This window comes from Lolium perenne, chromosome 1 (genome assembly GCF_019359855.2).
Source record: "Lolium perenne isolate Kyuss_39 chromosome 1, Kyuss_2.0, whole genome shotgun sequence".
Classification (NCBI taxonomy): Eukaryota; Viridiplantae; Streptophyta; class Magnoliopsida; order Poales; family Poaceae; genus Lolium; species Lolium perenne.
Window position 1 is genome coordinate 31,937,144 of NC_067244.2, and position 24,953 is coordinate 31,962,096.

The window sequence follows — 24,953 nt, forward strand, 5'->3', positions numbered from 1 at the left end:
GGGAAATGACGCTATCTAGATCGGTGTTTGACATGTAAAGTGAATAAGATGATTCATTGTATATTGTCTAGCTTTCATGTGAGACATATGATACATGCAAGAGTAAAGCAACTTTGATGATCAATCGAAAACATAAAGAATTGGTTACTTATATAAGCATCTAAGCACTTTAAGTGAAGCACATGCAAATATACAAAAGAAACCATGGCAGAGCAGCTATAAATAAGCCCACACCATGAAGATCCTCCTCCATCATCCACCCATCATACACCTAGAGCAAAAACATCAAATCTAGGCAAGCAATAATCAACACAAATCTATCATGAAGACTTTCCTCATCCTTGCCCTCCTATCCGTGGTGGCAACCATGGCTAACGCCACTGTGGAGCTTGAACATACAGGTCAATCTCAACCACAACAGCCGTTTCCGCAACCGCAACAGCCATTTCCGCAACTAGAACAACCGTTTCCGCAACTCCAGCAACCGTTTCCGCAATCCCAGCAACCATTTCCGCAACCCCAGCAACCATTTCCGCAATCCCAACAACAATTTCCGCAACCCCAACAACCATTTCTGCAATCCCAGCAACCCTTTCCGCAGCCAGAACAACCGTTTCCGCAACCCCATCAACCGTTTCCGCAACCCCAGCAACCATTTCCTCAGCCTAAGCAACTGTTTCCGCAACCCCAGCAACCGTTTCCGCAACCCCAGCAACCGTTTACGCAACCCCAGCAACCATTTCCCCAACCCCAGCAACTGTTCCCCCAACCGCAGCAACAGTTTCCGCAACCCCAGCAACCGTTTCCGCAACCCCAACAACCATTTCCGCAGCTAGAACAACCGTTTCCGAAAACCCAACAACCGTTTCCGCAACCCCAACAACCATTTCCCCAACCCCAGCAACCATTTCCGCAACCCCAACAACCGTTCCCGCAACAAGAACAATCGTTTCCACAACCCCATCAACAGTTTCCGCAACCCCAACAACCATTTCCCGAGCAGCAACAACCATGTGTGCAGCAACAACAACAAGTTTTCCAACCAATTCTACAACAACTGTTGAACCCGTGCCGAGATTTCCTCGTGCAGCGGTGCAACCCAGTGGCGATGGTGCCATTCCTCCGATCGCAGATCCTGCAACAGAGCAGCTGCGAGGTGATGCGACAACAATGTTGCCAGCTGTTGGTGCAAATCCCCAAGCAACTCCAGTACCCTGCCATATATAGCATCGTGAACTCTGGCTTCAGCATGCAGCAACAACAACAGTTACCCCAACCTCAGGAGAAACAGGTGGGTCAGGGCTTATGCCAGCCTCAGCCACAACAAGCGGGCCAAGGATTCATCCAAGTTCATGATCTAGCTAAGTTCGAGGCGATGAGGAATTTTGCGCTACAGACCCTGCCGGCGATGTGCAAGGTGCAGGTCCCATTGTACTACTCCACCTCCCCGTACGACGTCATTGCTATTTAGTCGATGGACCGTCGATGTAATAGTGACAAATAAAAGTGGCATGCACTAACATGTGTGAACCCAAGCCACTAATAGTCCAAACTTGGAAATAAAAGACAAACATAGTTTTTGTCAGCATAATATTTCTTGTCCTTATTCCACTTCACGGGCACATTTAGATGTTCATTCCCAGCCACAATCTTATACATGCAAATTAATCAGAACATAAAAGAATGGATGCAAAGCTTGGGTTGAGTTGAAGTACCATTCAAGTAAGGAGTGCACAAATTAACTCTTTAACGGCGATGCTCATGGGTTGCAACGTGCAACGGTCTTGACTGCTGCATCTAGTTCAAAATAAAATATGGTCAGAAGTGCACAAATTAACTATTTAAAGGCGATGCTTATGAGTTGCAACTTGCAACGGTCTTGACTGACTGCATCTAGTTCTAAATAGAATATATAGTCAGAAGAGGCGTCATCTGAGATGCTCAACTATAAATAGGCAAGATTAAGCTGATGGTAGGATCATGTCAATTTAATTCACTAGTAATGTTGCAAGTGCAATGCACGTGGTTGCACCGTATTTAGCATCATATTGTTAGCACCGAGAGTCCACGATGGACCGAGAATCCACACGTGGTATGCCATAGTAGCTTGATGGGAAGTCCTAACATGGATAGCTGGATTGGACAGAACAAGGAGTCTTTGGCTGGATTCTGAAATAGGAATAAACCACTCTCTTCTACTGTTGGAGATTAGCCGCTTGAGACATTTGAGCCAACAAATAATATATATCTAAGGGGAAGACCAGATGCCTGACAAACTGAAAATCTTTTCAGCGCCATGCGTTCTAAGATTCAGAAGCACGAAGCCGATACTCCAGATTCAATTCTGGAACTCGATCAAGTTGATAATTAAGGCAAATAGACTGGATCTTCAGGAGGCAATTCTGCAACTGGTCCGATTCTTGAGGCAACTAAGTTCAGTTTTGTTGTTCTTGCATTGGGCTTTCTGCTTATGATGCTCCTTTCGGCGCAGACACCTGGGTATCGGCCAATACAAACTTCGAGTCTCAAGGACATCCATATACGATAGACGATGTGCTTTGCATTCTTGTGCATCCCTAAGCATGTGTGCATTTAAGCAGATGTTTTGAACCTGAAGTTCAAGGGTTTATTCATATAGTTTTTTGTTTTCTTCGGAGTCTATTTAGCTTCCCGGCATATGTGCATCGAACATGATTTGCATATGCAAGCCGTATCTTTCTTTTCGAAGATACTTTAAAGGGAGGTGCCTCGGGGCCTTCCTCTTCCTCCCACCAGGTGGCGGCACTCGGTGTGCTGGGGCTGCCTACCGCCCCCGCCTCGCCCCTCTTCGCTCCCGGGCTGAACCAATATGGCTCCAACTTGGTCGCCGCCCCGGACGCCCACACCCTCTCCCTCCTCGAGCCAGCCAGGGGCAAGCTGCTCGTGCATCTTGTTCCGTCGGGCGTGGAAGGGTCCACCCCGCTCGAGGACATCTCCATGGACTCCGCTGACCCCGACTCGCAGCTCACCGACCCGGCGCCCTCGTGGGTTGACGACAGCCAGCAGGCAGAGGGCCCGCCTGCCAAGCTGGCCAGGCTCTCGCCGGCCAAGGGCATGACCGCTGTGGAGGACGTGGAGGTGCTGGACGCCTCGGATGATGACGATCTGCCGCGGCCTGGGGAGGACGCCGCCCGCAAGAACCTGCTTCAGGAGATGTCTCAAGCTACCCCGCTGGTGCAAGCTCGCCGCTCCAAGGCCGTCTACTCCAAGCGGGCGACTCCCTCGTCGGCGGTGAGGAAGAGCTTGCGGTCCCAGGGCGTGGCGGCCGGCACTTCGGCCCTCGTCCGTGCGCAACGGCTCACGGCTGAGAAGAATCTGGAGGGCAAGACCTGCACCGACACCGTCAAGAACAAAGGTAATGACTTCGCGATCCTAGACCTGCTCCCTGATGATCACCTTTCCTCGGTTGTGCGCGATAGCTGCTTAGTATTCTCTCCAAAGTTGGGCTGCCCGGGGGAAGCCTTGTCCATCATAAGGGCCAAGGAAAAGGTTCAAGCTGCTCTGGCGGAGACCTCTCGCCGTCTTGAGCAGGAAGCCGCTGCGGCTAAGGCGGTTGCAGCAGCTTGCGCTTCGGTTGAAGCTCCTAGGGTGGAGCTTGCCGTCGCTGCTGCTGATGCTCCTCGGGTGGAGCGTGTCGAGGGCGAGGAGCATCCCAGGGTGGAGCGCGCCGAGAGCGAGGAGCCCCTCACGGGTGGGGTCGGACCGCCTGGTGAGCTGGGCGGCCCTGGGGCCGGGGCCCAGGCTCCCGTTGCCGTGGATCCCGCGTCTTCTCCTCCTCCTCCGCGGAGCCGCCCTAAGTGTTCGTGTGTTAAGGTCCCTGCTCTTGCTGTCTCCAAGAGACAGTACAAGAAACGGGCCGCCAAATGAGAGCCCTCATCTACAACCTTCGGGGGTTTGGGGCACAAGGGCGTCGCTCCCAACTCCGCGACTACATGCAACGTGATAACATTGACATTCTAGGACTCCAAGAGATGGTCCGACAAGATTTCTCGGACTCGGAACTTCGGAGCTTGGAATGCGGTGGTCAATTCTGCTGGAACTGGCTGCCGGCCACAGGGCAATCCGGGGGGATGCTCCTAGGGTTCAGAGATGTCTGCTTCGAGGTAGGGACCTGGAGGCAGGGGAGGTTCTTCATTAGCGCTGACCTCTTCCATCGCAGCCGGAAGGTCAAGTGGACCTTCATCCTTGTCTATGGCCCGGCTGATCACTCCAGAACGAGGGAGTTCTTGGAGGAGCTTTCTTCCAAGGTGGCGAGCTGTAGGCTCCCCCTCGTTATTGGAGGTGACTTCAATCTCATTCGTGGGCTAGGGGACAAGAGTAATGACAATATTAATTGGCCAAGGGTGCGCCAATTTAACGATGTCATTGCTAATCTTTGCCTTAGGGAGCTCGACAGGACTGGGTCCAGGTTCACCTGGACCAACAAGCAACTCTCGCCCATCCGCTCGGTCCTGGATAGGGTTTTCGTCTCCACCTCTTGGGAGACGCTCTTCCCTCTGTGCTCTCTGACGGCGGTTACTCGAGTGGGTTCCGACCATAACCCCCTCCTCCTCGACGATGGAACAAGGGATTCGTCGGCCGGCGAGGTTCTTCTTTCAATCTTGGTGGCTGAGGGTAGCCGGCTTCGAACAGATGGTCAAGGATAAGCAAATCCTCTGCATTCAGGAGAGGGGTCCTCATAGATGCAGCATTGACCTCTGGCAGTGTATCGCGAGGTGCCTCCGCCAACACCTCCGCGGGTGGGGAGCCAATTTGGGCAAACTGAAGAGGGAGGCAAGGGATAACCTCCTCTCACAGCTCAAGGAGTTGGACGTTCTGGCTGATTCCTCCGGCCTCGACGAGGAAGGCTGGGCTCTCCGTTACTTCATTGAGGATCAGCTTGTCCACCTTGACGGCGTAGAGGAAGAATACTGGAGACAGCGCAGCAGACTCCAATGGACTCTCAAAGGGGACTCCTGCACGGCCTTCTTCCACGCCTTCGCCAACGGTAGGCGCAGGAAGTGCCTCATCCCTCGCCTGTTGACCGATGACGGGGAGACCTCGGAACAGCCCGAGTTAATGAGGCATGTCTACCAGTTCTATCAGGGGCTTATGGGCGCCGCTGGGAGGAAAGGGCTTTCTCCCTAGCTCAGGACCTCTGGCCTCCTGCCCAAATGTAATATCGCAGGATTTGGGGTTACAAAAATAGAGGAAAACAGATGTGTGCATTGCATTCATGCATAGAAAATATGGGGAATTTTCGCGTTTTTGTTTAAAACTGTCAAAGTGATCGAGGTTTCTCTTGCATCGGTGGAATTGAGTTACTCATCGATGTGAGTGCGACAAATTTCGACATGACCTTTGTGAATTCATTGTTTTCTTTGGGAGAACACTTTGAATTCAAATGAAATATGAATAACATGAATTCAAATAAAACTTGAATTGGAATTTGAATTCCAAACAAATATATAAAACACAATTGAAAATTTACAATTAGATAAAGAAATAAAATATATATTACATTAAGAATTACCTAATTGTATGTAGAATTCTCATAAAGAGAAAGTCACAAATTACAAAATAAAGAAAAGAAGATACAAAAAGAATAAAACGATTCCTAATCTAAAATCTTAATATTCCAAATCTTCCCAATCTTCTTATTCTTCATCTGCAAAATAAACAATAAAGACAAAGTAATGCTGTGTTAAGGTTAAAATGTTTGTCTCCACATTTTGGGAGACATTTTAATATTTGAAACTAGCTATTAGGAATTAAGAACTTGTCTTAATACCCAAATGGTGATTAGAGGGATTCAACATCAATTAGGAGGCAGGGTCAGAAGTATCATGAGGCAACAAGGACTAGAGGCAACATCAGGAATTGATTATCACTTAGGCAACATTAATTGATCCTGATGACAAGGCAACACTATTTGAGGCAACAAGGCAATCATTTTTCATTTCCCTCTAATCTAGCTAGTGTCTATTAAAAGCCACAAGTTTTCAAATTAAGTAATTCACCATTGACAATAGTTAGTCAAGATGAATCAATAGCCACAAACAATAAGTAATAAAACTCACATCTTGTTTCAGCATATAACCATCACAACCAATCAAAGTAATATAGTTGGCAGCCACAAATTAAAGCCAATCCAGGATAACTACAAGCTAGCCGTGCCTTGTAGGCAAAGAAGGCCAATTTGACCACATACACTGAATAGTACCACACAGGCAGCACAGTCACAACATGCAGCCTGTGTGCTGTCGACACCACAAGGAGTAGCCAACAATATAAATAGTTACAGCCTTTGCACTAGGAAACTTTGCTGGTACACAACCACACCTCAGCCGAACCGGGGTATCAAGAACAGCATCAGCAGCTAGTACAACAGCTAGAACAACAGCTAGAACAACAGGAACACTTTATTACCCACTAACTCAACCAAGAACAATAGTTAGATCTTAGGAACCAGAACATGACGTACCAGATGGGAGAAGCTAGGAGGAATAAGCAGGCCACAAGAATAGGTTTATTCCAGCAGCAAGAAGATCAGGGTGGCATAGCTGGATCTAGGGGAGAAGGACAAGCTCTAGTCACCAGGACCAGCAGCAAAATCAGATCAACATCAAGCAAATCTACATACTGAAGTAGGAGAGAGGTATACCAAAATCATGGAGCATATTATTTGGATTTATTCCCAGAAGGCACCATAGCATCCAAATCAACTAGTTTATCAAACATAAATTACTTATGATGATTTTAACATCATCTGATCATAGTTATGATCAGAGCCTAGTAAATCACCCTACACAACTACCAGAAGCACCAATCTTACTAAATAATTAACCGCTTTGTGCACACTCTTAGGAGGCACCACAAAGAGGAACAAATTCTAGCAGATAGCACTTTGTCAGTAATTGTAGGCAAGAAAATAGGCATCCAAAATCATAAGCTATAGATCATCAGGTAAAACTTGAGTCGCCAGAAGTGATTCTCTCAGTTATGAATAGAAGTGCTATCCAAAATCATCACAGAGAATTTAAATCACACATTTTAGTATTTGTTCTTATCCAAGTTTTGCCTCAGCCTTTGCATCATAGGCTGGGCCAAGATATCAAGCTCAACATATGTTCTTATCAGTAATATACGGAAAGAAATATGCAGCAGAGAGGGGAGCTAGATCACCCAGCTGAGCTGGTGATCCCTGGTAGAACCATGAGCTCATACCCTAACTATAGACTGAGAGGGCAGTTAGGCCATGAGAGGAAACCAGAAAATAATCATGTCCAGTAAACTGGCCAAGCAATTCCTTTGCACCACCACATACACATATAGGATATTTCACACACAAGATGATCACATGATCATTGAATCATCTGAATCCAACATCAATGCCATCAGAAATATACACAGGCAGGGCCCATAGATCAAGCACAAAGTGTGTTCTTATCAGTTTAACCAAGCCCAAGTAAATCACCACAGTACCAAAGCACCTCCCTGTACAATATCAGCTGGCCATTGAGAGCTACCAGGCAGCATAGTTGCACTTGTTTTCCAGAATCAAAGCCATAATAAATTTGTATGTAGGCTCACAATTAAGCTACCAAACAAAGCATCTATCTGCAGGCAACAGTAGTTGCATCTTACATGTCTAAGCTCAACAAGAATTACACAACAGTAGGAGTGAGTAGTGTATATTCAGTTTGACAGAGATGGTATGTCAGGAACTACACATGAAAGAACACTGGTTTATTAAGCAGCCGAATTGCCAGTCAACGACTACCACTCCAAGGCCATAGACAGAGAGGAGAGGGTTAACTCACATAGCAGTAGTAGCAGTACAAGGAGGCGTGGACGCCGGGGTTGCGCCTACGGCACCATTCCGCCGGCGTCGAGGTTGCAGCTGAAATAGGCATTAGAGCAGCAGTACTGCAGTACCCCATCACCACCACAGCATCAACGAACACCGCATAACCACCAGGAGCTCGAGCTGGGGCTAGTGGTCGACGAGGAGGCGGGGTCTCCATTGGGGAGCAGCAGGCGGTGCGCGGCACCGTACTGGCAACCAAGCCGATCCCACAGCTTGGTTTGGCCAGGGGCGCGTCGAGGCTAGTGGCGGCGTCGCGGCAGTTGAAGGGCCGGCGGAAGACCGGCCAGTGCCCCGTGGACGCGCGGCGGCGGTGAGAAGCCGGGGCGGAGTTCGGGGCGAGGCCGCATCAGCCAAACGGTAGAGGTGAAGAAGCGGCGAGGGCATGGTGGAGACAGATAAGAGCGACCATGAAGTGCAGATGAAGCCCCAGCAGCTCGGAGGGCGCCGGAGTTGGCCGGTGGCTGGTTTGGCGACGACAGTGGCAGGCTAGGGTTTCGGGGTCGGAGCGACCGCGAGAGACAACGAAAACCAAATCAACCAGGGGGTGGTGTAGAGCACGTCGGGGCGGGCAGGAACCCCAGCTCGCCGGTGCCGGAGTTGGTCGACGGCTGGCCGGAGCGGCAGCACATCGAGGGGGCCATGAGGGGAGTCGCGTGCGTACCTCTGTGAAACAGAGACGAGAGTGAGAGAGATAAAGAGAAACGAGAGAGACGTGAGCTGGGCCGTGTTGGACTCGTACATATGCATGTATGTCTGGACTGGATACATACGTGTGTGCTAAATGGCCCAATTTGCTATAAGTCAAGTTAATCATTATATCAGTCTTAAGGATTACAATCCAATTCTTTCCTAGAAAAATATTTTTAAGAAATAAATGTCAAATGGAATTTTCCAAAATTTGAAATATTATTTCAACCTTAATCATGTCATAAATGTTTTCATTAAAAAAATTATTATTTAATAAATAAAAGTTATTATATTTTTATGAATAAAAAAATCCATAAAATCTAACATAAATATTAACTAGTCTTAAATTATATTCTAGTACTAAAACATATTTCTAAGGAATATGTTCCTTAATCAAAATTGGAACTGAATCCAAGATAATTTGGGAAATTGATAAACCTTAACAAAATTAATTCATTAAACCTAAATACGATGTGAGTTTCTGTAAACCTATTTTCTCAAATCAATCCTAGTAGTTTGCATTCATGTTGAAAGACAAGAAAACTCGAACGGCACTTTAAGTCATACTCTTAAGCAACTTTCAGCCAAATCAAATTATTTATCTTACTTTGCATGACCATGTTTGATACTTACAAGTAGGACCTTTATAATTGGATCTTAAGTAAAATATCATAGCTAGAGTGATGTGTTAATTGTATTGTTTAAGTAAACATTCATCCTACACTACCAATTTAACCTTGTACTAGATATTGGTCATATCTTGTTAGTTGTATCATACAATACCGTACCATTAGAAGCTTGATATACTAAACCTATTAACCATTAGTAATCATCCCTTGTCCAACTCAACTAAGTTGTTACCACTTACTATTAGTGTCTTATTATTGGATAAGTTCCATATACCATATATCTAAGCCATGGCCTTGGCTTATGAGTAGAGTTTAAGTTTTTATCCTTGATTTAATAGTATTCATTTCCAAATCATATACCTAGTTAAACACATTGACTTACAAGTCAACCTTATCACATCAACTACTTACATTGAGAGTTGTTGATTACATAACCTTAACCACAATATGTGAAACCTAGTACTTGCCATTACTAGAAGATTTTGAACCCATCTTGTTTAAAGACCCATCTAATAATTACTTAGTGAAACTAAGAGCAAACCCTAGAAACCATAAGCCTTAATTGAAATACTTCTTACTGATTAAATAATATGTTATTCAAAAGTTATTCTTTTGAAATAAATAAAGAGTAGTCATTAAACCTGCCTTATAGGAACTATAAACCCTAGCTAGCTATCACCAACAAAATGCACCAATCTTGATAGCAACCTTGTATGAATAATTGCTTAGGATGCCTAGGCTTAACTCAACCTTACCAGCCCTAGATGATGATGAATCCAACCTTATTGGGATCCATCTACTACTTACTCCAGAAACCAATTAGAACCATAGAAAACCATAGAACCCCACAAATCTAATAATCATACTTGTTCTTTATTAAATAGCATGTTCCTAAAAAGTTATTCTTTTGAATTACATAATAAGTAATCATCAACCATGCACTACAGTACATAAAATTGACAACTGCTCTTTACTTATTATACAACTACTATTCCTGGGTGTGTATGATTATTAATATGCATTTTACCACTTGCTTATGATTCTAAAAACAACACAACCCTGAATAAGAACCTTGTTTGTGAATCACTCTAAAAGTGTAACACACCCTGAACTAATCATTACCACATACTAATCCTAAATCATCGGGGTTAGGTCACGCTTAGAGCGATTGCATCTCATACTTATGCATTATTGCATCCCTGCCAATCTTTTAAACATCGTCCTTACCGGCCGATGATGCTATTTCAGAATTTGGAGTTATTGCGTATCGAAGACCTTGTCTGCATAATCTTGCAGCCAAGAAAGGCAAGTTCATCACTTGCTCATGTCATTTGAGTATTTCTATCAAAGTACTTGCAAAGTATTATGGTTATCACTATTGCATAAAAACCCAAAACCACTACTTTCATAACTATAAATATGACTATGTGGTGGGCAATGGAACCATGGATTGTGTTGATATGGTGGAGGTTCCATTGCAAGGGTTAATATCCATCTAGGATTAAACAACAAATGTCGCCAGTGATTCTTGTGCCGTAATACCCGTGTTAACCATAAGATCTGGAGTGGGACGGAGTAGTCAAAAGTGTTTCCACCTCTCGTACATCAACGGATGCGCTTACCGTAGACACTTGACCCAGGTTGGGCAAGCGGTGGGGTGGGGATCCCATTCTAATTCCCCACGGTAAGTGGTCTATGATGGGTTGCAGCTACCGGCGAAGGAGTTTGGTTAACGAGTCCCAAACTGTTGTCGTGGTCGGGGTCCATCCTTAATTGGTGTAAGAGGACCGACGAGGACCCAGGGTCGGGGTATGCAACAAAGGGTGGGTGTGCGAGGTAGCGGAGGAACATGATTGGCTAGACCTTATACCGGGCCTCACACCATAGGAAGTGCGGACGGGTCATTCCCGGTTGGCACCAAGGTTAAGATCTCTTATGGGTAAAGCAACACACCTCTGCAGAGTGTAAAGAACCGTGACCTGTCACTCCCTGTTCCGGGATATGGAACTGCGAACGCGGCCGGAAAGGAGCTCCATGAAGTTCTAGTAAACCGGTGAAGGCTGACGGACATAGTTCTTCTGAATAAAAGCAACCTTTTGAAGAAATGGTTATGAAAACTTGCATTGGTATTAGACTTTCTGGTCTAATGCTGTAGCTAGTGCATTAAACACCTCTTTCCTATAATGAACTTGTTGAGTACGCTCGTACTCATCCCACTCTTAAATCCCCTGCTTAGATATGGAGGCATCGAAGGAGGATCTACAGTGCAACTCGAAGGCCGAGGAGACAACAACTACTTCAAGAGACAGGACCCTGTCAGAGGAGTCAGATACCACAACCAACAAGGAGAAAACCTAGATTAGCCATAGAAGAGAACTAGCTTCCTATACCTAGCTCCTATTTAGCTAGAATCTATTCTTAGCCTCTATAGCTAGTCAAATACTCTACAAATAGAGTTCGTGATAGGATTAGACTACGAGTCGTTCTTCTGGAGTTTATTTGCAGATTTACCTCATTGTAAAGTAGGAGGTTGTGATGATCTTATGTAACTGAGTCAATGTTGTAATTCTATAGACATGCCTTGGACCCGCATATGTTTCTGTTGTACCACTCTGAGCGATATAATACTAGTGGAACGGTGTTTCATTGGTGTTATATCAGACTTGCATACTACACCATGCAGTGGTATGCCGGGTCACCACACCAAAGGATTTCAGAAGAGGAGAACGGGAGTTTGGAACTTACTTTCACTCCGGATGAGCTGGACGAGGTGCTCGCGGGTATGAAGCCGGACTCAGCACCGGGGCCTGATGGGCTGCCGGTCCTCTTCTTCAAGAAATTCTGGGACATACTGAAAGGCCCCATTCTCCAGATCCTTAATGATTTCGCCCTAGGGAGGGTCAACATTGCTCGTCTTAACTTTGGAGTCATCTCTCTTATCCCGAAAGTTCAAGGAGCAGACACCATCAAGCAGTTTAGACCTATTGCTCTTATCAACGTTATTTTTAAATTCATTGCCAAGGCTTACGCTACCCGACTCGCCCCCCTTGCGCATAGGACCATTGACCGCAGCCAATCGGCCTTCATCAAAGGGAGGTGCCTGCACGAGGGTGTGCTCGCCCTCCACGAAATCGCCCATGAGTTGAGGGTTAAGAAACTCAAGGGCCTCCTTCTCAAGCTTGACTTCGAGAAAGCCTTCGATCGAGTCAGCTGGGATTTCCTTCGTGAAGTTCTGCTGAGAAAGGGCTTCTCCCCCATGATCGTTCATCGCCTTATGCAGCTGGTCTCGGGTGGCCATACTGCGGTCAACGTGAACGGGGTTATTGGGGAGAACTTCAGGAACGCTCGAGGTGTGAGACAAGGGGACCCTCTCTCCCCGATCATGTTCGACTTCATGGTGGATTCCCTGGCGGCTATCATCGCCAGAGCCACCATCTCTGGGCACCTCAAGGGTGTGGTGCCCCACCTGATCCCCAGGGGGATAACCCATCTTCAATATGCGGATGACACCTTGATTCTGATTGAACCTTCTGATGCCGGGTTGGCCAATCTTAAGTTCCTGCTTCTCTGCTTTGAGAACATGTCAGGCCTTAAGATCAACTTCGCTAAGAGCGAAGCCGTCGTGACTGGGGTCGACGATCTGGAGCGTCAAAGAGTGGCTGACGCTCTTAGCTGCGGTGGGGAGCCTGCCGTTTCACTACCTCGGCCTTCCTGTCAGCGACCGCCCCCTCTCGGTGGCTGACTGGAACTTCCTTACTGAGAAGGTTGGCCACAGGGTAGAGCCCTGGCAAGGTCTTTTCCTTGCTGCCGCTGGCAGGCTGGAGCTCACCAACTCTTGCCTTTCCAGCCTACCACTCTTTGCTATGGGTCTTTACTTGCTGCATGACACGACCCACGCAGTAATGGATAAACACCGCTCCCGCTTCTTTTGGGAAGGAGCGGGTCCCAAGCGGAAGTACCACATGGTGGACTGGGCCACGGTGTGCAAACCTCGGGCGTTTGGAGGATTGGGGATCCTCAACACCAAGTTCATGAACATCGCCCTCATGTTGAAATGGATCTGGAAGATCTATCAAAACGATGAAGGCCTATGGGCAGACCTTCTTCGGGCCAAGTACCTGGGGGACCACGACCTTTTCTCCCCGGCAGTTCCCACCAAAGGATCACAGTTCTGGAACGCCATCCAGAAGATCAAATGGTACTTCAAGTTGGGAGCGAAGCACCAGGTTCGCAGTGGGCGGAGGACCTACTTCTGGCTGGATTGGTGGACGGGCACGGGGCCCATTCGCTTTACCTTCCCCCGTCTTTTCGCATGCTGCGACAACCACTTCGCGACCGTGGAAGGGGTTAGGTCCAGCGATGGCTGGACGATTCGCTTCAGGCGCACCTTTGGCCTTGCTGAGAGGGTCGAGTGGGACAACCTCTGTAGGATCTTCGACCTATCGCCAGCCGCTGAGGGCGCGGATGTGGTTAGATGGGCGCTGGAGCCTTCCGGAGAGTACTCCACCTCCTCGATGTACTCCAAACTGTCCCGGGGTGGGACGATTACGCACTTCAAGGATATTTGGCGCACTAGGGTACATCCAAAAATCCGAGTCTTCCTCTGGCAACTCATCCGGGGGAGGCTCCCCTCCGGGGATCAACTTGTCAAGCGGCACGGGCCATCGAACGGGCGATGTGCCTTATGTGGCGAATGGGAAACTTGTGACCACATTTTCTTCACTTGCCACATTGCCGTCTTTATGTGGGCAGGAATCAGGGAGCTCCTCTCCTGCTCATGGAACCCAGCAGGGGCTGCGGACTTTGTCGCCATTGCCAACGGCTTGTCGGGTAGACTCCGTAGGATAGCTTGGTTTACTTTCGCTGCGCAATGTTGGGCGCTCTGGAACATTCGCAACAAGCTAGCCATCGAGGGCTCACTCATCTCCAGCCCGGCTGACGCCATCTTCAAAATGTCTATCTACATGCAGAGCTGGAGGGTACTGGTCAGACGGAGGGACCGACCACTGTTGGACGCGGCGCTGGACGAGCTTAGGAGGCTACATGCGCGGGTTCGGGATGATGGACGCGGACGCCGTTGACGTCTTCATGCCGCTCTTCGTTCTTTAGTCTCCCCTTGCATCTTTGTGTTTATCTTAGGCACCAGACTTGGCGTATTTGTACTAAGTTATCAGCACTTTGAGGTACCAGTTTGTGGTGTGAGTTGTATCGCTACTATGTGGTTGCTGTGTTGGCTTTATATATAAAGCCGGGCCTAGGGCCTTCCGTTTAAAAAGTTAGTAATATCTGTTCAGCAGCTCGAGTTTTAATTTCTTGCTTTCTTTGAGAACCAGCTCGAGCTATTCCAGATCCAGCACCATCACTAGGTGGTAATGATCTCCTGATGAAATGTACAATTAACTCGACTTTCAGAGATTCCAGTTAAATTCTGTAACCACTGGATTTCACGATTATTTTTCTCAGAAGGAAGCAGCCCCATATATAGACATGCATGAGTTAGTTTGTACCTAAACAGGGAACATGTTGCGCACGGCTGTACTTGGTTGCTGATTTTTCCTCTTGACCGAGTACCGCACGATAGCTAGCTGCTTCCAATCTCCCAGCGGGCCGTTTCCACTTTGCAGGCTTCCGGGAGTTCAGAAGCTGAACTCTGTCAGGATGGGGTTGATCAGCAACCCAAGCTATGGAGAACTGCTATACGGACAACACTGTATGTACGATTTGTGTACGATGCATCAATCCATATGCATTTGTGTGACAACAGGAACACAGGCCACTGGATTGCACGTCGGACAGAGATCGGACACACAAAGATGCCTCTATAAGTTCAGGAGCTGAACTCTGTGATTTCTTAGAATGAAAATGTAGTAGATCTACCTCGCCTTTTAGCTTTTTAAATTTGATAAACTCTTCTTCTCTGAAGCAAAGCAAATAAATGATGATAATTATTTAGATCTACATTATGCTTAGTTATTACGAGCATGCTATTTCCAGCTCAATTATGCTGATCCTCAAGCCCCTCCAAACATCTTTCTTGCAACATAAATCTTAGCGGATTTTCTGCAGCTAAAACATGTACCTAGAGTATAGACTATAGAGGCAGCATCCATGTAGACCTCCAACACAACAGATCAATCCTCTGTGAGTTCGAAGCATAAGACCTTCTAGCAGAGCCCATCATCTATTCTGGAAACGATATGTAACATGTTCAGGGAACCCTTGAACGACCATTTATATATGGGCTTGCAGCAATACACCCTTTCGTGATGGTATTACAAATAAAAATACTCCAAGCAAGCCAAGTCTTGCACAACTCAGGCATTATCCAAACAGAAGTACTCTACAGAAGTAGGAAATTACTGCATTAGTCGGAGGAGTCTTCAGAAATCTACTATCTGACTCAATTGCGCTAGTTTATGTCTAGTATTGTCCCAGATGCAAATCGTTTCTGCCCATCCTAGCATATGAAAAAAAAACTGTGAGAATTTGTACATTCAGAATAAAGTAATTACATTAAACACTAACTGGTCAAGCAGCATATAAAGTGCACTGTGTAAATGGCATTGGAATTAAAATCGTATTAGATTTACACTAGCAAAGTCATATAGTAAATTCTTTCTGTTGTATAATTGCACACGTTCATTACTTATATATCTGGCAGTGCCTAATTTCCAAAAGAAATGGAAAGTTAAAGAAAGGATTGCAGAGTTTACAGGTAGTAGTGGAATAAGTTTTTAAGAAATGTTGATGATTATGCAACTCTATCATTGTATAGCAACAACAAAAAATGAAGTCAATTTACGAGTGAAAGACCGACTTTCCACAAGCAAGCAATTCACATTACTTATACCAGCTGGAGGGCCTTATGGCAAGCAACAACTAACCTGTACATTCTGAGGAGTCAAGCTCATAAGCATTGTACCCGACTCCACCATAAAATCCCTATTCTGCAGTAGCAATTTTATGTGCGCCCAATATCTGTGTTCCCTTGAAAGGAGAGACATCAGCAACGAAGTAGTTAAATCTTCAAGTGATAAACTCTTCCCATCAACTTTAGACATTCCAACCTTCACAAATCACAACTTCAACCTTTTCCAATAACATTCGATGATATTATTTGACACACGAGAGCCAGGAGCACAATTACTCTCATCCATTGAGGACAACAGATTATCCCATTCTTCAAAAAATCATTCATTTAGAAGATTTCTTATCACTACATGATAAGCAGAAACATTATGTACCAAGTTCCAACCCACTGTATGATATTCCCCACAGGAAAAAAATACTGGATGACAGCAAACACATTATGCGATTCTTCTCTTCACCAAACCATACACATTAATCATGATAATGAGTATTGCAATATTAAGCTTAATTGCACCTAATTTCTCGAACATGGGAATTCCTTTTTCAGCATAAGTATTCCAAGTTTCCAACAAAGTCGTCAAAGAATTACTTTGCATGTCGAAATGCTCACTCCTACCCACTTTGAATTATCTCATGGAACATTTTCATTGCAGCAACAGGTCTTCTCAGCATGAAATTGTTAAGCTTCATGCACTAGCCACTTGAACCAAAAGTCCGAACTGATGGAAAGGGCTAGGCAATCCACATATACATCATTTCACAACACCCCCACTCGCGTGTGACGGGAGAAGAGAAAGTCAACACGTGAAAGAAGAAGAGCACACCGAAACAGGGCATCAGCGGTGGCTAAAGAGTGGGGCAACAGCAATTTTTAGGCTTAATTGCGAAAACCATGTGAAAGCCAGGATTTGAACTCGAGACCTGGGGCTCTGATACCATGTTAAGCTTCATGCACTAGCCACTTGAACCAAAAGTCCGAACTGATGGAAAGGGCTAGGCAATCCACATATACATTTCACAACAGAAATAACCCATCCAGTACAATGTCATAAATAACAGTTGTAGGTTTAAATCTTTTATGCAACATTTCTTTGAATGGAGCCAAATCATCATTGATACTTCCATTTCCAGAATATCCATCAACAAGTGACTAATGTAACAACATTAGGCTCGTTGTGACAATGTCAACTGATACCATGGAATCAAGTACTCCAAATGCTTTCTCTGTATTGCTGATTATGTCTATGTAGTACCTATCATCAGTAAGCTTTCCTTCTTTCAATAGATTTTATTATTGAACAGAAGAACAAACAACAAGGACAATGAATACCTCCGTATATCATCTGGAAAAATGATGAACGGATCCATTCTGTTGTAGTCCCCAGAGCAAACATCTGACTGAATTTGTCCATAGAACCAACCAACCAACCCACCATTCTGATAGGTTTACAGTAGCACAGTTGAATACATCGGGACTCACTCCGTGCTCCATCATTTCAGTAAATATGAGCATAGCATCATCCATTGTACCACATTTATAATATACATCAATTAATATGTCGAGAACATTGAAATTGGCTAATTGAAGAGATTAATTATATTAACAAAGTGTCCTTTAGTGCCATACCCGCGCAGCAGAATAGAGTATGTGAAGACTTCTGGTTTGTGGTTCTTGGCACTTTGCAGTAATGGAATCAAAAACTCGTGCAGCTTCATGGCGCCTTCCATGCTTGTGAAGGGAAGTAATTAACGATCTCCACGTAACAATATCTGGTATAAGACCCTGGCTCTTCATTTCTCTGAACATATTACTTGCCTGTTTCCACTGGCACAAAGTGGAATATCCATGTATCATGCTATTATATGTCATGTTATCCGGTCGAACACCATTATCAAGCATCTGGCGGAGGAACAACTCTGCCTTGTCCATTGCTCTGGCCTTGCACAGCGCATCAATAATCGAGTTATACGTGACCACATTAGGCATAACCCTTTGCTGGACCATTTCATGGAATAGATTGCACGCCTTGCTTACTTGGCCTTCCTTTAAGAAGCCGTCGATGACGGTGGTATATGACACCACACCGAGCGAGCAGGTACATCCTTGTTTGAACACCATTTGGAGAAGGTCAAGCGCCTGCTGGCTCCTGCCATCATCACATAAGCCCTTGGTAACAATGGCATACGAGAAGGTATTAGGCGCACAGCCAAGGTCGGACATCCTACGAAGCAGCACGTCGACAGCCTCACCTGTCCGTTTGGCATAGCAGAGGCACTTGAGGAAGGTGCTGACGACGATCGGGTTGGTCTTCATCCCCGTCCTGAGGAAGCGGCCGAAGATGGCGAGCCCTAGGTCCGGGCGACGGGCGCGGCAACAGCAGTCCATAAGGATATTGTAGGTGTGGCCTGAGAGAGGCGCCACCTGCAGGCCTTCTTCTTCTTCTCGGCACACGCGGTTGAAGAGAGCCAGGGCGAGAGCGGGGCCATCTCGGCAGGCGTCTTGAGAAAGCGGGCGAGGAAGGATAGCGCTAGGTTGGGGCGACGCGCTCGGTAGCAGCATTCAACGAGGGCGAGGTAGGTGTGATCTGTGAACGGCGCCGCCTGCGGAGCCTGTCGGCAGACGCGGTTGAAGAGGGCGGTGGCGAGGGCGAGGCCATCTCCGCAGGCGTCGGAGGCCGGTGCAGCGGCGAGGGCGGCCAAGAAGTCGTTGAGGGGGTGCTTGTGCTCGGGGACCGGGGTGGCCTGGTGTAGCAATTGGTCGAGCAGCTGGTGTGCGTCGTCCGGGCAGAGCGTCCCGGCGCGGGCGCGCATGGACCATTCACGATGCAAGTGGACAGGCCGCCGGCCCATCCGCCCTGTCCGCTCCATCCGCCAATACTAATCGTATAATTAGCGGCCTCCGCGTCCGCTAATCTTCCTGGCCGCTGTTTCCGGTGGACAGCCGCCCGCTGCTACCTTTTACAAGCAAAGCAACACTAAATTCAAAATGTAGTACGCGTTGCTACCTTTCCGGTGGACATCCGTCAACACTAAATTCAGTACACCGGCAATAAATCTGTAGTTGGACACAAACTGGATCTATACAGGTAGCGAAGAATTAAAATAAGTTGAAACTCGTATAGAAAAAATCAGTTTATATTAACTGCATGCCTACATAACTGAACTGAACAGATTCACGAGCTGAAGACTTGCACAGGCTGTGCACCAATAACAAAAAGAGCACGGCCTCTCTTTCGAATATATATATGAAATAACGGAGAGGTTAAATTACAGGCTTGGAGCTTTCTACAGAGAGGATAAGTTGTTCCTCGGAATAAAAAAATATCGGTTTCAGAAACTCCAGGATACAAAAAACTGAAACAGTCAGCAACATTGAACTAACAGCAAGTAGTGGTGGTACTCGGCAGCAAAGATATACCAAGATCGACACGGGACTGTACCACTTCTGTCTCTATCTTTCTGTCTTTTGTTGGCAACACCAATCTAACATATAGTTGATCGAGGTTAACTGAATAGAAAGAGGACATGATTTATCATGTAGCTCAAGAAGAGACTTGAACCATCTTCACTAAGACTTTTTAGATGCACCTGCAAAAAGAATAGAGACTGTAAGCCATCCGAACCGCCAAATGGTTACGACAAGAACCATATCTTTAACTGAATGAGTATAATTTCTTTATTTTCGCACATAATATGTCCCCTTTTACACTGAAGTTTCCAGTTCATTGAGTTTGCAGTTTCGGACCTCCGTTCTGTTCCGCTGAATCGCTTCCACAATCTCTTCAATTGCAAGGTATGCATCCAAGCACACATGACAGTTTCTAAATTCAGCAGAACAAAAAAAAAATACTACAGCCTCATCTGCCTAATCATCCATGATTTGACCTACGCATGCATGGAAAGCTTGAACAACAAATAAGCATTTCAGAGATGAGCCTGATATTGTTTCACTTTACAAGCTTCAGTGCACACCAATTATTTATACGGAATATAAATAACAAGTAAGGTTTCCTAGTACATATTATAAGCAACTAGTAGCTCTGACAAATGTTTACCTGTTTGATTCCACAAGCTAGTTATCTGTTGGTTCAGTTTCTTCATGACACTCGCTTTCTTGGTAGAAAACCTGCCAGTTAGTTTGAGGCATGTGAGACAAAGATGATTTATTTACTCACATTCAGTATTAGCTATAAGTTACCAAGTATTCTTCCTCCTCAACATCTTTATTGGTTGTTTTAGGATCTGAAGAATTGCAAAATCATAAGTCAGTAATAAAGTTGAGATTTTAATTCTACCATTCAGCATTAGAAAAACTTACCATCAGCCTTTAGCCAATCTTGGAGGCATATCAGCGCCTCGACCGTGTCACTCTTTAGCCTGTTCCTCTGATCACTAATTGTTCTCCCACCAGCACTAAAAGACGACTCTGATGCCACCGTTGATGCTTGAATAGCAAGCACATCACGAGCAATGCAAGATAGAACTGGGTACTTAGGACTGTGTAATTTCCACCAACCCAATATGTCAAAATCTTTTTCTTGGGGGTATAAATCTTCACTCAAGTACCTATCAAGCTCATTTGTTGCTTGCTTCTTCTGCACTCTCAGATGAGCTTCCCAATCAGCTAGTGGATTATCAATCTCTGCAACCTCATCAACATCAACTTCTTCTGAAGGATCGACAAAAGACTCTCCCAGGGAGTAATCTTTAAATAGACTCTTCATAGTCATGTCCACCTTTTCAAGGTGCTCTGCTGCATTATCTCCAAATGCTTGTCTGATGCGAAATTTAACAAACTCAAATTTGTATCTTGGATCAAGGATCACTGGTATGCAGTTCGCTAAGTATGACTCCTTCCAGTACTTGTTAAACTTTTTTTGCATCTCACTCACCATTGATGCAATTACTTTCTCTTTATTATTTGCATGTTTTTCCAACAGTAACTTAATACCCCACATTTCATGGAAGTATCGGTTTGACGTTGGATAGCTACAGCCCGAAACTACTTTCGTAGCTTCAAAGAAGACCTTCAGGAGAGAGCGAATCGCTTCGGCCATTTTCCAGTCATCAGCGGAAGGAGCATACTTAAATTGTCGATCTTGTTCCACTAACTCATAAAATGCTTCCTTGTATGGCAAAGCTGAATCGATCATAAGGTATGTCGAGTTCCATCGTGTGACAATGTCAAGTGAAGGTTCCTTCTCACAGATGATGCCGAGTTGCTGAACTATATCTTCAAATAATTCTTCTCGTCAAACATTTATGTAGATGTCTATGGATGTGGTTAGTTCCAGAAGCCTTCGAGGCAGGAAAGACTTCATTGCAATGTTTGCACTGACCTTCCGCAAGTTTTCCATCTTCATATATAGGAATGAATTCTTTCCAGATACGGGACTTCAGTTTCCGTGGTCGAAACCGGCTGGAGTTAGCCTTAGCACGAGGAAGATTTGGAGATGGGAAATGTACAGTAACGTTTGGTACTGAAGGTGATTCTGATTTCCTCTGTTGTGCTTGAGGGGACATTCCCTTCCTTAGCGACGCCACTCTTGCAAACCTGCCTATTGAAGATCTCAACAATTTTGCTTGAGGTGATCTCATCATTTTCTTATTTACTTTCTTTAAGTTACTAGTTCTCTCCAAATTCTCATCAGGTCTCTTCCTCTTCAACCTCTTCCTATTCTTCTCATCTCTCCTCTCTTCCTTTGTTCTTGTTGCATTGTTGGTCGGCAAAGGTATATCTTCTTTGGATTGAAAAATGGGCTCACCAATCTCAACCTTGTGGCAAGGACAACTAAAAGTTGCTCCTGGATAGATCATTTCTCCTTCCTTGAGGTAATATTCATCAATGAAACTTTCATCAATGTCGTAGAGGAGGAGGCGGTTCACTTCGGCGTCGAGGAGAACTGAGCCCTTGTATATGCGTCGAAGATGATGTTTGCGTAAGCGAACAGAGTAGGAGGCATGCCATTCCGGGGCAACCTCTTCCTCTGCAACATCCAGCCGATGGAGTTTTTCCTTGTTGAGCTCCTCTCTCACGTCTTCCTTTGGCTCCTCTGCTACAACAGGCAACTGGGTCTTGTGGGAACTACCCAACTGCTTCTCTTTCTTGACTTGCACAAGTTCACTTCTCTTGTCCTTGTTTTTCCTCAACGGTAGCTTTTTCGAGGCAGTCTCTCCCTCTGCAACACCCTCGCTTGCTGGCTCCTCTCGCACGTCTTCCTTTGCAATAGTGAGCTGGCGGCGTGCCCTATCTACTCTGCTTCTACGAGCGATGGACGGCCTGGCGGGATGGACGGCCTGGCGGGCCAAGTAGATGCAGTCCATAAGCCCGCCTCGCTTACATGGCCCAGCCGCTCTGCCGTTTTGGCCTTTTTAGCGGCGCGGACGAAGCAGACAAGCGGACGTCCGCCTCCGCCTGCATCGTGACGCATGGTTGCCGCGGCAAAGGCGGCGACGAGGGGCGAGCTGGGGCGGTGGAGGTGGTGGAGGAGGAGCAGGGACAATGGCTCGGTGGAGTGGAGATGAGCCATCAGGCATTGGCGCTGGTGGTGTGGTGGAGTAGAGGCGTGGTTCGTGCCTGTGGAGTGGACTGGCCAGTTTTTTTTATTTATTCTTTTCTTTTTGAGCTGCTGTATGGTTACTTATACTTGCACGAGATCCTGTAATTTGCAACACGGCCCACGTCCCGTTTCCCTCACTTGGCTGTCTTTACTTGTGTTGTTTCATACTCCCTCCGACTAGATTTAGGTGTCGGACACGTAGCTAAAAGGATCTTTTACAATTTAACCCTTCATATTTTACACCTGAAGCGATCAACTCCCCCATCCCCGATCGCATCGTCCTCGTCCCCGATCCAGTGCTCGCGCCGGCTGGCCGGCGGCCTCCCGCGCTTCTCGCCTCTCGCTCCGGTGGCCGGCGGTCTCCGGCCACCCTCTGTGGACCTCGCCTCTCGCCGCCTTCCTCCCACAAGCTCGTCTTCCGCTGGCAGCCTCCCCCGAGCTCGCCTCCTGCGCCCATGGGTCCGCCTCAAGGAGGGCGGCGCCGCTGGGCCAGTATCTCATCCCTCCTTGACGGCCACGCCTGCAGCCTTCTCCCGCAGGCCACTCCACCGAGCTCGCCTCTCGCCGGCGGTCGCTGCTCGCCTCCTGCGTCCATGGGTCCGCCTCGAGGAGGGCGGCGCCGTCGGGCTAGTATCTCATCCCTCCCTGGCGGCCGCGCCTGCAGCCTTCTCCCGCAGGCCACTCCGCCGAGCTCGCTTCTCGCCGTCGGTCGCCGCTCACCTCCTGCGCCCATGCGTCCGCCTTGAGGAGGCCGGCACCGCCAGGCAAGCTTCTCCTCCCACCCTGTAGCCGTCCCTCCGGCCTGCACCCTGCAACCTTCTCCCGCCGTCTTTCTTCTCGACGAGAAGGCATGGATGCAAGGTCGATCGCTGTCGCCTCACCTGCCGGAGCCGTCCCTCGCCATTGTCCGCGTTGATGAAGCAGAGCAGCAGCTGGAGCATCCTGGATTCTGTAACACATTGCAATGTCTCCATTTGGTAGGTCTTCCAATCTGTGATTTGGAGAGTACATGAGTATAATGTAAACAGGAATAGCATTTTGTTCTTTGAATCTACAAACTAGTTCAGTGAGTATAATGTAAATAGGAGTAGTTGTGCAGATCCTGTAGACTGAATAAGAATCACTAGTTCAGTGAATGAATCAGAACTGTGAATCTCCATAAGCAAACGAAATTTCAATGTCTTCCATTCTGTATAAGCAAACGATATTCTTTCATTTTGAGCAGGCTCCTTAAGTAATCATATATACTTCAGGGATCAGTAGAAGAGGCAAAAGAGATTTCTGAAACCTTGACTGTTTGATGTTTATTTAGAGGATTAGATGCTGATTGTTTGAAACTGAAACATGGTGGCGCTGGTTTATTGCTTCTGAAGTGCTGAAAGGTATTGTCTGGAGTAGGATTTCATGTTACCTTGTCTGGTTGTAGTTTGCAACCTTATGGAAGTAAATAACTGCAAAGGAAAATTAAAGTTTGCACTGCATATAAATTCAGACAGTGTTAACTGTCACTTGCATATAAATTCAAGTTTCAGAACTTTGAATGATTTGGAGTACTGCAATGGAGTACTGCTTGAAAGCACATTTTCTCATTCATATTATCACAACAATATGCAGTAAGGACAAGGTTTGAGTACCTTTTCACAAAAAAATCATGATCATTCCAGTTTTAGAAATACTCCAGTAAGAAAACTGTAAAGTAGGTTGCTCCAGTAAACTGTATAGCTCAGCTTTTATTCTGAAACAATGGTTCAGTAACTAGAATCATGCAGTACCTGCAGAGAGAATTCACAACATTATTCTATGGATCGTGTCATTGATCTCAATTTGAGCCCACCACAGGAGCGGGAGAGATACTTGGATGGTGTCATTGATCTCAATTTGAGCCCACCACATCAGATGCAGGAGCATGAGAGAGGCAAGGATGATGTCCCGGATGTACCTGATGACATAGGCATCCCCAATGGGCCTGCCGAAGATGGTACCCGGGATTTATTCAAGGCCCATGACTCGAAGAAAAAGAAGATTCGGAAGCCCAAGATACTATTATGGAAAGATAGAGTTGTAATAGGAAGTGTAATTTGTAATCTTGCGGGGCGGGTCAGAAACCCTCTCGGACTCTGTAAACTTGTGTATACGAATCCCTCGGCTCCGCCTCCTATATAAGGGGGAGTCGAGGGACAAAGAAAGGATCGAATCACTGTTCTCTAGACCCTAGCTTTTATATTGTCGAGTACTTTTCGGCTGAAACCTTCGAGATCTACTTGCCCTCTACATCCAACGAAACCCTAGTCTACTACTTGTAGGCATTGACAAGTTGAT

At 46.4% G+C, this 24,953-nt stretch overlaps 2 protein-coding genes and 2 long non-coding RNA genes across 4 annotated transcripts; 1 reads left to right on the forward strand and 3 right to left on the reverse strand.

Moving 5' to 3' along the window:
- Window positions 1–322: 322 nt before the first annotated feature.
- Window positions 323–1,551, forward strand: LOC127345560 (avenin-3-like). Its single transcript, XM_051372049.1, has 2 exons — window positions 323–454; window positions 983–1,551. The coding sequence occupies exons 1-2, from the start codon at window positions 323–325 to the stop codon at window positions 1,469–1,471; spliced, it is 621 nt and encodes a 206-aa protein (XP_051228009.1). The 3' UTR covers window positions 1,472–1,551.
- Window positions 1,552–6,081: 4,530 nt separating this feature from the next.
- LOC139836184 (uncharacterized) lies at window positions 6,082–7,437 on the reverse strand. The gene is made up of 2 exons (XR_011752793.1): window positions 6,503–7,437; window positions 6,082–6,409 (listed from the first exon to the last, which is right to left on the reverse strand). It is a non-coding gene; the product is annotated as an uncharacterized lncRNA (long non-coding RNA).
- Window positions 7,438–15,114: 7,677 nt separating this feature from the next.
- Window positions 15,115–16,847, reverse strand: LOC127345577 (uncharacterized). The gene is made up of 2 exons (XR_007878767.1): window positions 16,089–16,847; window positions 15,115–15,661 (listed from the first exon to the last, which is right to left on the reverse strand). It is a non-coding gene; the product is annotated as an uncharacterized lncRNA (long non-coding RNA).
- A 2,435-nt stretch (window positions 16,848–19,282) lies between these two features.
- On the reverse strand, window positions 19,283–22,398 carry LOC139831890 (uncharacterized). Its single transcript, XM_071821305.1, has 5 exons — window positions 21,414–22,398; window positions 20,393–21,322; window positions 20,273–20,316; window positions 20,130–20,200; window positions 19,283–19,662 (listed from the first exon to the last, which is right to left on the reverse strand). Exons 1-4 carry the CDS (start codon window positions 22,396–22,398, stop codon window positions 20,147–20,149), a joined length of 2,013 nt encoding a protein of 670 aa, XP_071677406.1. The 3' UTR covers window positions 19,283–19,662; window positions 20,130–20,146.
- Between the last annotated feature and the right edge of the window lie 2,555 nt (window positions 22,399–24,953).

Bases quoted from the DNA above. Each gene is read 5' to 3' on its own strand.
- LOC127345560 (XM_051372049.1), top strand. From the start codon at position 323: ATGAAGACTTTCCTCATCCTTGCCCTCCTATCCGTGGTGGCAACCATG. The intron at 455-982 runs CTAGAACAACCG...TTTCCGCAACCC, and splicing joins CGCAACAGCCATTTCCGCAA to CAACAACCATTTCCCGAGCA.
- LOC139831890 (XM_071821305.1), bottom strand. From the start codon at position 22,398: ATGGACTGCATCTACTTGGCCCGCCAGGCCGTCCATCCCGCCAGGCCG. The intron at 21,323-21,413 runs GTCAGTGCAAAC...ATGTTTGACGAG, and splicing joins AGATGGAAAACTTGCGGAAG to AAGAATTATTTGAAGATATA. The intron at 20,317-20,392 runs GTAAGTTTTTCT...GCAATTCTTCAG, and splicing joins AGATTGGCTAAAGGCTGATG to ATCCTAAAACAACCAATAAA.